Consider the following 11,907-nt stretch of genomic DNA (forward strand, 5'->3'; position numbering starts at 1 on the left):
CAACGGGAGAGGCCACAACAGTGAGAGGCCCGCGTACCGCAAAAAAAAAAAAAAACAACACTCTATCCTTTTATTATTCTTGTTATAAAGTGGCTGCTATCACGTTGGTATCATAACTTTTTTTTCTGTCCTTTTTTTAAACTTTATTTTATATTGGAGTATAGCAGATCAACAACATTGTTACAGTTTCAGGTGTACAGCAAGGCAACTCAGCCATACATATACATGTAGCCATCCTTCCCGATATAGACAAACATCTGTAATTAGATATTTTTATTTGAAACATATTAAAATTTCTCATACACTTAAGAAAGGAGAAAATTTTTTTTTTAATCCACAAAAGGAGCCCTTAAAACAGTTGCACACATTCTTCTCATGTATTTCTGTATCAGTAGAGATTTTTTTTTTTTAAATCTACGGTAACTCCTGTGGTTTACAAGGATATAGTTTAGCAATCATCTTTATACTATAATGATAGAAAGGAATCACTGGTTGTTAATTCTTATATAAAGACACCTCTTTGCGTCAGAAACCTATAAAAATAACCAAAGATGATTCTTTACTGTAATCCTAATATCTATAATATCAAACTAGGAAAGTTTGAGTAATTGAGTAGGCAAGAATCTTTTATTCATTTTCCTTTTCATTTTTTCTTTTAGAACTGCCACTGGATGACCAGGATTCCTTGTAACTGATAATGTTGGAGATCAACTCTGCAACTTTCTTCAGCATTCAGTTGTTAAAAACAAATAGGATGCAGGTTCCTCAAATCCAGATTATGACAACAGTACTTGGAAAACTGAAAACTATCTAAATGATTATCTTTGGTTGGGCTGTGTTCTTAGCGAGCAGAAGCCTTGGCCAGGGTCTGCTGTTGACTCTTGAGGAGCACATAGCCCGCTTCCTGGGGACTAGAGGTGCCACTGCTACCATGGGTAATTCCTGTATCTGCCGAGACGACAGTGGAGCAGAAGACAGTGTTGACACCCAGCAGCAGCAGGCCGATAACAGTGCAGTACCCACTGCTGACATGAGGAGCCAACCCCGGGACCCTGTTCGGCCACCAAGGAGGGGCCGAGGACCTCACGAGCCAAGGAGAAAGAAACAAAATGTAGACGGACTAGTGCTGGACACACTGGCAGTCATACGGACTCTTGTAGATAAGTAAGTATCTGGCTCACGGTCACCTCCTATCTAATGAAAAGCCTTCTGCCAGGAACCATAACTTTTGGACTTCTTCCGTTCATTAGGATATATTCGCCAAGCCTTGTTGCTCATAGGGCAAGGGGAGAATATTTTATTTCTCCTCTGATGGAAGAGTAAATTATAAGGTTTGATGTTTTTACTTGCTAACATCTACACTGGTCGGAAAATGTGTAAACATTTCTGTAGCAGAAAACACTATTTAAAGCTATGATCTTTATTAGGGAACGTAGTCAGTATGGAGTGAGTTTGTGTTGAAGTTACAAGAGGTAATGGTTTCACGAAGACTCACTCTTATCTTGCTTGACTATCTACTCCACTGACCAGAGATTCAAGATGAGTTGTTTTACCAAGAGCATAGCTGCATGCAACTTCCGTTGGCAATGGAAGGACTTAAGTCAAGGAGAGTTTTCATCCTTCTTCCTCTTTTTTATCCCTTAGTTGGCCCTCTTAGATCCATTTGGGAAGCCTGTAAATTAAAAGAAACTGCAGGACACACCTGTACCTGTTTTGTTTTCCCCTCTGCTTTGTCTAAGTACGAAATCCCAGATTGAATAACAGTGAAATTAAAGGGCATTGTTCAAGTTGAAAAAAATATTTTAACTTAACCCTATAGCACAGTAGTTAGGAGTAAGTTTTAGAACCATGGTGGACAAAGGTTCAAATTCTAGGCCAGCCCCTTAACTAGCTACATGACACTGAGTAAATTACTTCTTTTAAGCCTCAGATTCCTCATCTATAAAAGGAGAATAATACCTTTCTTACAAGGATTATCATGATAAAATATATATAAAGCATCTAGTACGGTGCCTTGCATGTAACAATTGCTCAATAGAAGACAGTATTTTTTTAAAAGTTCTACCTGGGTTCTTTTTGCTTCAGGGCCAGCTAGTATTATATATTTAAGTATCTAAATATTTGATAATCACATTTATAAAAACACAACTTTGGGCTTCCCTGGTGGCGCAGTGGTTGAGAGTCCACCTGCCGATGCAGGGGACACGGGTTCGTGCCCCGGTCCGGGAGGATCCCACATGCCGCGGAGCGGCTGGGCCCGTGAGCCATGGCCGCTGAACCTGCGCGTCCGGAGCCTGTGCTCCGCAACGGGAGAGGCCACAACAGTGAGAGGCCCGCGTACTGCAAAAAAACAAAAAAAACAAAAAAACACAGTTTTGTTTATTCCTGAGAAAGTATAGCATAAAGCAAGGTATACCTGTGCATATTATTCTGAGGTATTTTTTTTCCCTCATAGAAATAAATTTATTTTGCATATTTTTCTATCTGCCATAGAGCATGCTGGGGGAAGGTAGTTCTTACAGATATTCACCATAACCAATTTAGCAAGGCCTTCCTAAGTTTACCAAAACCTGCCTTTGAAGTAGTTCTCGTACCTGAGTTAATTTAATGTAATCTTTATATGTTTGTGGGAAATATCTGTTGAATATAAATCTATGCCATTTACATCCTCTAAATTCAAGCAAGGGTCTAGAAGCTGTTATGTAAAGTTTCTTCACAGTGACATTTAAAACGTGCTGTGAAATTGTAATGAAAAGTTGTCCTTCCCAAATAAGGAAGTAAACCACAGCAGTGTTATTTAAGCCCGTTGGAAAAACAGGTACAGAATAGACTTTGCTGTATTTTTTAAAAGGGTGATTAAGAGAGTGTGGGGGCAAAGCAGGAGGAGCTTTAATTCCAAGCTTCAGGAAAATATTACAAATTATAAGAAAACTTGTTGCTAAAGCACATAATCCACTTATGTGAGGCAAGTAGTGTACACTTGAATAACAGCCTAACTTTTACCTTAAACCTGTTTGTACTGAATTATAGTTAAAACTCTTCTGAGAATGGAAAAATTAGGCAGATGCAGAGCAAGTATGAAGGGACATGTTGGAGAATATAATGGCAAAACGGGGTTCAGACAGTTTGTAAACATAGTTACATAGCTTATTTTTTTAAAACTGCTAAAGAAAAGAATTTCTTAACCTGCGAAGTTTATAAGGCTATTAAAACTAAACACAAAAGACAGGACAGATGGGCTTAGTAAGAATATATGTAAAAGGGTGTATGTAGATATCACAATTATAAAATGACCTATATTTATTGTTCTCTCTTCTTGTTACTTAGGAGAGGATGACCTTGATTTGAGAGGACGGTACAGTTCTTAATGGCATAGTGAGAGACCTGCTATAGGAAATACACTTGAAGTACACTTATTTTAAAATCATTTTGAAGTTTGATTATTTGCTTTTTTTTTCGGTAGTAACTTTACCCTCAGATTGCTAATGGGATTAATGTTATTCTCATGACTTTGGGATTTTAATTTGCAGGCTCCTCCTGATGGAAGTTTTTTTCCTCACTGTGTGTGTGTGTGTGTGTGTGTGTGTGTGTGTGTGTGTGTTCCCTGTCTTTTTCTCCCTTTCTCTCTGTCACCTTTGTTGTCTCCATCTGGGTCTCAGGGACCTTCAGTCCACAGCTGAACCTAAAAGTGGTGGTTCTGAGTTCCCATCCTACTATAAGAAGCCCAGGTCCTGCTGCATGGCTTTCTCTGCCTTTTTCTGTCACCAGAGACTTGCAGGTTTATACCGGTTGCAGCTCAGATTATCATTCGGAGCTTTGCAACTCCTTTCACTGAGAGCAGTACCCTGTTCCCACTTTATTTGGTGAGTCTGCTCCATCATTTGCACAGGTGGGGTTTTGGTCCCCATTACCTGCCTTGCAGGCATAAAGCTCCTGGTGACCTCTGTCTAGTTCTTGACCCAGAGCCCAGTAGTCTTATGACTTTAGCTTTTGTCTTCCACTGAAGTTTCTGCTCTATTTCTGTTCCACAAAGAATTTTATCTTGTTTTTTTGAGTGTAGGGATGTGTATGTCCTTTAAGTGTGTCTGTATAGAATTCAGGTGCTCATATTCGTTATTGGTCACTGATCTTGTCATATTTTTATTAGTTTGCCCTTCTTCCCTAATCCCATTGTCCTTTTTACCACCCACCTCCAAATATCAGTAGGTAATCATTCTACTGAATTTAAGGTATGTTCTTCCAATATGCCTGGCATATGTTTGTTTATGTCTGTATAGGAGGTTTATAAATATTGTTTTGTGTATGATTTTAAAATTTTACATAACAGAGAAGTCTCTTTGGTTTTAACTTCTCTCAACATTATATTTGAGACCTATGTTGCTGTATATAAGCAACTGCTACAACTGCTTCTGACTGCTACAGAGTATTCCTTGGTATGCTCAAAAGTACCATATTTTGTTATCATATAATCTGGTGACAGTCACTTAGGTCACTACTTCTAAATTTTTTGTTCCTACAAATAGCATTGCAGCAAATAACCTCATATGCACCTGTGTAATAATTTCTCTAGCATTGTTGAGTATATGCATACTTAATTTCATTATTGCCAGATTGCCCCAGAGCAACGTTTGTATCAGTTAGTTATATCATTTAAGACAATTCTTTTAAATAAGAATTTTCCCTTATTATGAAAAGGCACAGGATGTGTCAAACACCGGCACCTAATGAGTACCTGAAATGAATTTAGTAATTCGCATATTGCAAGGTTATTCTGAGGATTAAAACATTGAAGACAATAGTTTTTGTTTTTGTTTTTTTTCACAGTGAAACAGAGAGCCACGATATGTAAACAAATAAGCAGTGAATATACTCCTTAAATAATTAGATTATCATTGTTTGATGGGAAATATTTCATTCATTATTAAAAGTTCCCCTAGGGTCCCTGGTGGCACAGTGGATGAGAGTCCGCCTGATGATGTAGGGGACACGGGTTCGTGCCCTGGTCTGGGAAGATCCCACATGCCGTGGAGCAGCTGGGCCCCGTGAGCCATGGCCGCTGAGCCTGCGCGTCCGGAGCCTGTGCTCCGCAATGGGAGAGGCCACAACAGTGAGAGGCCCGCATACAGCAAAAAAAAAAAAAAAGTTCCCCTAAAGCACCTCTTTGGATTCCTGAGATCACAGTTTGAAAGTCCACTGAATTAAGGGGAAAATGCCATTTTAGAGCAGTGACTAGAAGATTAAGTAGCTTAAGTTTGGTTTCTTTTTCTTCTAACGCCATTTTATGAAGTTTAAGCACATAGTGATATTTACCAGAAGAACACTTAAAAATGAAGATGTTACATAGGCCCTTGCTTCTATAAGTCCTCATTTGGGATTGTCATCGCCCTTCCTGGTGATTCTTTGAGGTACATGTGAGGAAGATGATGTTGGCCTCCCTGGCTTGTCTCTGTTGGCATTGGGCCACCATAGGTAAAGCTGAAAGTGGGCTCTGGGCTCCAGTATTAGTCCCATGCTTTGACTTCAGGCTACATGGTGGTCCTTTCATGTGCCCTTGTGCCCATTTTATTTGTGGGCCATCACAGACAGTAACCTTGGAAATGAGTACACGTGGTGTGCGTTTGTCCTTACAGATTATAGCTCTGGTTGTCTCCTCCATCTCTCTAGCTCACTCATGTACATTTCTTTCTCTTCCTACCCCCACACTTCCAGTTTGAACTTTTATTTGAAATTGTCAGTTCTTATTTCTTCAAGTTTGATGTCTTGAATGTTTGTTTTTCAGTGATCAGGAACCTCCCTATTCAATGATTACATTGCACGAAATGGCAGAAACAGGTATTTTTAAAGTTTTTTAAAATACTTCCTAATTAATGATCATGAAGAAGTGTAGCCACTTTTTTTTTTTAATAAAAGACTTCAAAAATACTTAACACATATGATGAAGAAAAAAACCCCTAGTCTATGGAAATTTTCTTGTATAAGGACAATAATTAATGAGCACTGTATTGTATCCTGAGTATATGCTGCATATTTCAGTAATGGTTTTATCTCACTAAAATTATTAAAATAAAATTATTTTGGGCATTGACAGATCTTCGACTATAACTCTTCTAGAATGGGGAGGATAATTTTTTTGTCCCTCAATTTCCTAAATGTCATTCTGAAAATAGAGCTAACTGTTTCAGATACTTAATCTTCTCAGTTAACTCCTATGTCATAAATAAGATGCTGGAAACTATTTAATCATAATTTGAGAACCCAGAACCATAGCTTAAATTTTCTTCAAATAAAGGTACCCCCAAATCACCAGACTCCTGTAAGTTAGGATTCTTTGTCTCTACTGTGATAACTAGCAGTTGATGACCATGTCCATGCCAAATACTAGCTGCTTAAAAGCTATAGGATGTTTCTATTTTCCAAGAGTGTTTCTATTTTAATGTGAAGTCATCTTGTGTTGTAAGTTATATATTCACATTTTAAAATATGGCTCCATCGTATAATCTTCTTGATTTGCCCCTAGATGAAGGATGGTTGGACGTTGTTCAGTCTTTAATTAGAGTTATTCCATTGGAAGATCCACTGGGACCAGCTGTTATAACATTGTTACTAGATGAATGTCCATTGCCCACTAAAGTAAGTTAATACTTATCTTTTATGAAACTGACATCTCCTCTTAAACACAGGATGAATGACCACAAAGAACATTTGATATAATGCATTTCTTTTTATTTTGGGTCTGTTTTATTTAATGTTAATTTCATTATGTAAACTTGTTTTTTATTACTAATAAATTGCTACATCCTCTTTCTGTCAATAGCTTACTCTAAAACTCTAAAACTTTAGTTTAAAATTTTAAAAATGTTAAAAATGGAAGCATTTATATCTGAAATGGCAATCTTTGAAACTAGAAAAGAATGTTCAGTTGCTGAGCTGATTTTCTTATCTCTCTCCAAACAATTTCCTCATAACAAAAGTTTTTTAAACATTTTCTATTAAGAGAAAACACTGTTATACCAAAAGCACTTTTGAGTCTTAAACATATTAAATATTGGCATAACTTTGATTATCCCTTATATAGAATGAAAGTATCTAACTTTCATTGCCTTATTCCATATGGTCTATGGAATCCTTTTTGAAAACTTTTGGATTCTGGCATCTTTCATTTGTTTAAAGCCTCAGACATTTGGGCCTAACATGGACAGAGGGAAAAGTCTTTGGCCTTGTCACTGGTGAATTGACCTTTGCCTAGTCTTTTAAAGTCTTTGCCTTTAAAATTCTGGTGATATTTGTTCTTGATTGATAAAAAAAAAATTTTGTAAGAAACTTTTTACTTTAGTATCACTAGGCCCTATTGTTATCAATCATACTGGCATTTGGGTGGATTTAGTCTGTTTAACGACTCGAGTATATAGCATATATTTGATACAACTGGTACATTTTGAATGAAATGGAATCTAGCAATTCATTTAAGAAAACTTTCAGGTTGATCAAATAATATTTCCCATCAATAATGGTATCCTGGGATTCCCTGGTGGCGCAGTGGTTGAGAGTCTGCCTGCCGATGCAGGGGACACAGGTTCGTGCCCCGGTCCGGGAGGATCCCACATGCTGCGGAGCGGCTGGGCCTGTGAGCCACGGCCGCGGAGCCTGTGCGTCCAGAGCCTGTGCTCCGCAACAGGAGAGGCCACACAGTGAGAGGCCCGCGTACCGCAAAAAACAAAAATAAATAAATAAATTAATTAATTAATTAATTAAAAATTAAAAAAATAATGGTATCCTGTGACTATTTTGTATCATTTTTGTATGGTCATTCTGAGTTAATTTAACACGTGATAATTGCTTTTGTGTCAAAGAATTACCTTGAGGAAAAAAACCTAAGTAATACATTTATCAAATCCGTTTGTACATTTTTGTTTTTAGGATGCACTCCAGAAACTGACTGAAATTCTCAACTTAAATGGAGAAGTAGCTTGCCAGGACTCAGGTCATCCTGCCAAACACAGGAACACATCTGCAGTCCTAGGCTGCTTGGCTGAGAAACTAGCAGGTAACTCTGGGAAGCTCCATCAAGGAAGATCTTAAGTTGTTTAACATCAAGGGGAAGATGGCACTGCAGGTCTTTGATCAAACCTGCTTTACCACAAAGAAGTGTCTCTAAAAAAATAAAATAAAATTGAGCAACAGGGTCTAACTGGAAAAAAATTACTCAAGGCCACAGAGGTAAATGCAAACTAATTTAGCTTTGAGGACTTTCAGAGGGAAATTTAAAAGAAAAAGTTTTCCTTATTTGCTTTAAAATTAAAAATAAGAGAAAAGGCTAAGCTCATATGATAAAGATTGTATGTAATATGTAATATACATATACACACACTTTATAAAGTTTAGCTAGGCAATAGAGACATATTTGGTATGGGAAGAAGAAAAGGAACTTTAAATTAGAGCAATTCCTGAGAAGACAAGCAGATTTTTAACTTGTCTGTGAATGTTACCCATTTTACGAAAGTTAACATCAAAGTATAGTTGAATAACCCAGCTAGTTGCATCATTTATGGTGGAAGAAACAATGGATTAGAAATCAAAACATGGGTATTGGTTCAACCTCTGCCATGTGCTCCCCAAGTGCCCTGGAGTAAGTCACTTCAGGAGTGTGTCTCAGGAGTGGGCTCAGTTGCTCAACTGTGAAATATTCCCTACCTTAAGCAGGAGGCTTGAATAAGATAATGCACATGAGAGTACTTTGTAAAAGAGCTCTACAATTTTATTGGTATTAGTTACAAATTCAAAATAATGTAACACTTTTAATTATATCCAGTGTTTGTTGTATTCATCTAGGTCCTGCAAGTATAGGTTTACTTAGCCCAGGAATACTGGAATATTTGCTACAGTGTCTGGTAAGTGAGACATCAAAGCTAGTTATTCTTAGTCATCTAGAATTGTGCATTTTTCTAAAACTGCCCACTTAGCCACTGGCACAGAGAATGGAATCAGCTATAAATTTTATTTGCAGGTGTTTCCTGAGTGTTTATCTGTTCCTTCCTGTGTTTAAAAAAAAGTAAGGGGGCTTCCCTGGTGGCGCAGTGGTTGAGAGTCCGCCTGCCGATGCAGGGGACACGGGTTTGTGCCCTGGTCCGGGAAGATCCCACATGACACAGAACGGCTGGGCCCGTGAGCCATGGCCACTAAGCCTGCGTGTCCGGAGCCTGTGCTCCGCAATGGGAGAGGCCCATGTACCCGAAAAAAAAAAAAGTAAGGGCAGGATAGGAATTTATTGCAAGCAAAAACAGCTGAGTTGGTCTGGTTTTAAATTTAGTCATAAGATAGGTGCTATGATTGGCTTTTTTTGTGTGCGTCCTTAGAGTCTGCCAAATGGTAGTAGGAACCTCCGTAGTGGAAACAAAATTACACAGCATTCCAACAGGAAACTGTGAGGTCAGATTCCCAGTGTATATAAATCTCTGTTCCTCCATCCCTCCCACCACTACTGCTCTTAAAACTATTGTTGAGTATCTGATATATTGTCTGTGAAGCTTGTGGTTTGCCAAGGCTGTGCTATCGGATCTCTCACACTGCTTGACTGCAGTCTTGACTGGTCTGTGTTTTTTAAAGTTATTTTTCAGGCCTACTGTGCATTGGTCTTTTTTCAAAATCTGAAAGACCCTATTTTTCAGGACCTATATGATATGTACTTAAAACACTTAACACTATGCTAAGTAAGCACTGTAGGGATACAGAAGTAGTCTAACAGTCCTTTGCCCTCAAGCAGTTTCCTGGTTAGGGGAACAAAACTACTCAGACAAGATAATTAGCCTCCATTTTGTGACAGGATATGATCAAGGGCAAAATAGCTTCCTTCGGTCCAAGTGCCAAGGGTTCTGAGAAGGTGGTTGGGAGGTGGGAGAAATGGGTGGAGGGGGCTGGGAGTCATGGGAGGCAGACTTCCTGATGAAGGTGGGACCTCAGCTGGGTCACACCACAGGGCTAGGATTTGTTTATGCGCACAGGAGGAAGAAATGGGTTTCCTGACTAAGGGCACATCACCGGCAGAAGCCCAGAGCCAGAAATGGCCATGTTCCCAGCATATTACAGAGAATTATCTGATCAGAAGACAGTGTTCAGAGACAGGAGGACATAGACTTAGTAGCCAGGTGGGGAGGGCTCAGGGCCTGAAAAACCAGACAGAGGGAATGAGGATGGATGTGGCAAGAAGCAGGGTGCTAAACAGGCTTTACAGCAGGGAAGGGCAATGGTTACATGAGCTCTGCAGAACCCAGTTGGGCACCAGAAAAGTGAGTGGAAATCAACTGTTGTTCTAGAGCTCTTTTGCAGGCACCTAGCATAGCTGTGGGGAAGGATGGCTGTGAGAAGATATGATGTTAAGCAGTTAGACCTTCCTTCAAATGTGAACACATGTGACATGAACTTAAATGTAACTGAAAGAGCTCACTTGTTGCTCTATCCCACCTATACCATCAGCATTTGTAGAATTCCTTTCAGAGAACAGATTGAAAATGAAGCCATGAGTTGTTAATTTCATTATTTATAATTTTGGAACTTGGTAGTGATGAATGGCTCCTTTTAGGGTTCTGAATAAAAAGCTATTTTTAGCTATATTTCTGGGCTTCTGTTTGGCTTGCTTAAAGGAATATAAGAATCAGCATGATTTTATTTAACAAAGCTTTAATATATAAATGTTACTAAGTAAAATAACATAGTACATTTAATAAGATACTTTTGAAATTTCCATATCTATAAATGAACACAGTAACTTCAAGAAAATAATATAAGTTTTAAGAGACTCTATCTTGGTTTATTACTAACAATATTAGCAAATGGATAATCATGGACTTGAATGAGTAAAACTTTTCCTACTGCTCCAAAAAAAAATCTAGCACACATTGGGTAAGAAGAGGAAATTGATAACTTGCCACCTCTGCAGGGCAATGATTTTTTTTTTTTTTTTTTTTTACCTTTTGTTGTCTTTCAGAAATTACAGTCCCACCCCACAGTCATGCTTTTTGCACTTATCGCACTGGAAAAGTTTGCACAGACAAGTAGGTATAGTGACTTCTTACATTACATTAATGATCTATATTGCTTGATAAAAATCTTATTTTTCATAGTTACTGGATGAGCTGATGCTTTTGAACCCCATCAAACATGCATACATTCTGGGGAATTCCCTGGTGGCCTGGTGGTTAGGATTCTGGGCGTTCACTGCCGTGGCCCCAGGTTCAATCCCCGGTTGGGGAACTAAGATCCCTTAAGCCGTGTGGCACAGCCAAATAAATAGATAAGAAGCATGCATACATTCTGATTTGTCTGGGTAAACATCTCAAAGCTAGTAAGATGTAACAGTGACAAAGGCAAGAGTTTTCTCACCTAAAGAATCAAAACTTAATGGTTCTGAAGAACCTAGGGGCAGGACAGGAATAAAGACGCAGACATAGAGAATGGACATGAGGACACGGGGAGGGGGAAGGGTAAGCTGGGACGAAGTGAGAGAGTGGCATGGACATATATGCACTACCAAATGTAAAACAGATAGCTAGTGGGAAGCAGCCGCATAGCACAGGGAGATCAGCTTGATGCTTTGTGACCACCTAGAGGGGTGGGATAGGGAGGGTGGGAGGGAGACGCAAGAGGGAAGGGATATGGGGATATACGTATACCTATAGCTGATTCACTTTGTTATACAGCAGAAACTGACACACCATTTTAAAGCAATTATACTCCAATAAAGATGTTAAAAAAGAAATATATATTTAAAGAATCAAAACTTGGTGACCGTGATTACCCACTTTTTATAGCTAAAAATTTAGTGATCATATTGCTACTTTCTAGAAAATAGAGCTCTTGGGCTTTGTCATTATTATAGTTTCCAGATTCTCTAATTGTCTCTCCTCACTCTTT

General features: G+C 38.6%; 1 protein-coding gene across 1 annotated transcript in view; it reads left to right on the forward strand.

The window, feature by feature from the left end:
• Positions 1-11,907, forward strand: part of RSPRY1 (ring finger and SPRY domain containing 1) — a 54,439-nt gene that overhangs the window by 20,520 nt on the left and 22,012 nt on the right. Inside the window, exons 2-7 of the mRNA XM_007468282.1 lie at positions 660-1,164; positions 5,780-5,832; positions 6,518-6,630; positions 7,918-8,044; positions 8,830-8,888; positions 10,982-11,048. Coding sequence (XP_007468344.1) covers positions 815-1,164; positions 5,780-5,832; positions 6,518-6,630; positions 7,918-8,044; positions 8,830-8,888; positions 10,982-11,048 — 769 coding nt within the window. The 5' untranslated portion in view covers positions 660-814. The remainder of the gene's footprint in view (positions 1-659; positions 1,165-5,779; positions 5,833-6,517; positions 6,631-7,917; positions 8,045-8,829; positions 8,889-10,981; positions 11,049-11,907) is intronic.

The sequence above is a fragment of the Lipotes vexillifer genome, unplaced genomic scaffold, assembly GCF_000442215.2.
Source record: "Lipotes vexillifer unplaced genomic scaffold, Lipotes_vexillifer_v1.1 scaffold1347, whole genome shotgun sequence".
In the NCBI taxonomy this organism is placed as follows: Eukaryota; Metazoa; Chordata; class Mammalia; order Artiodactyla; family Lipotidae; genus Lipotes; species Lipotes vexillifer.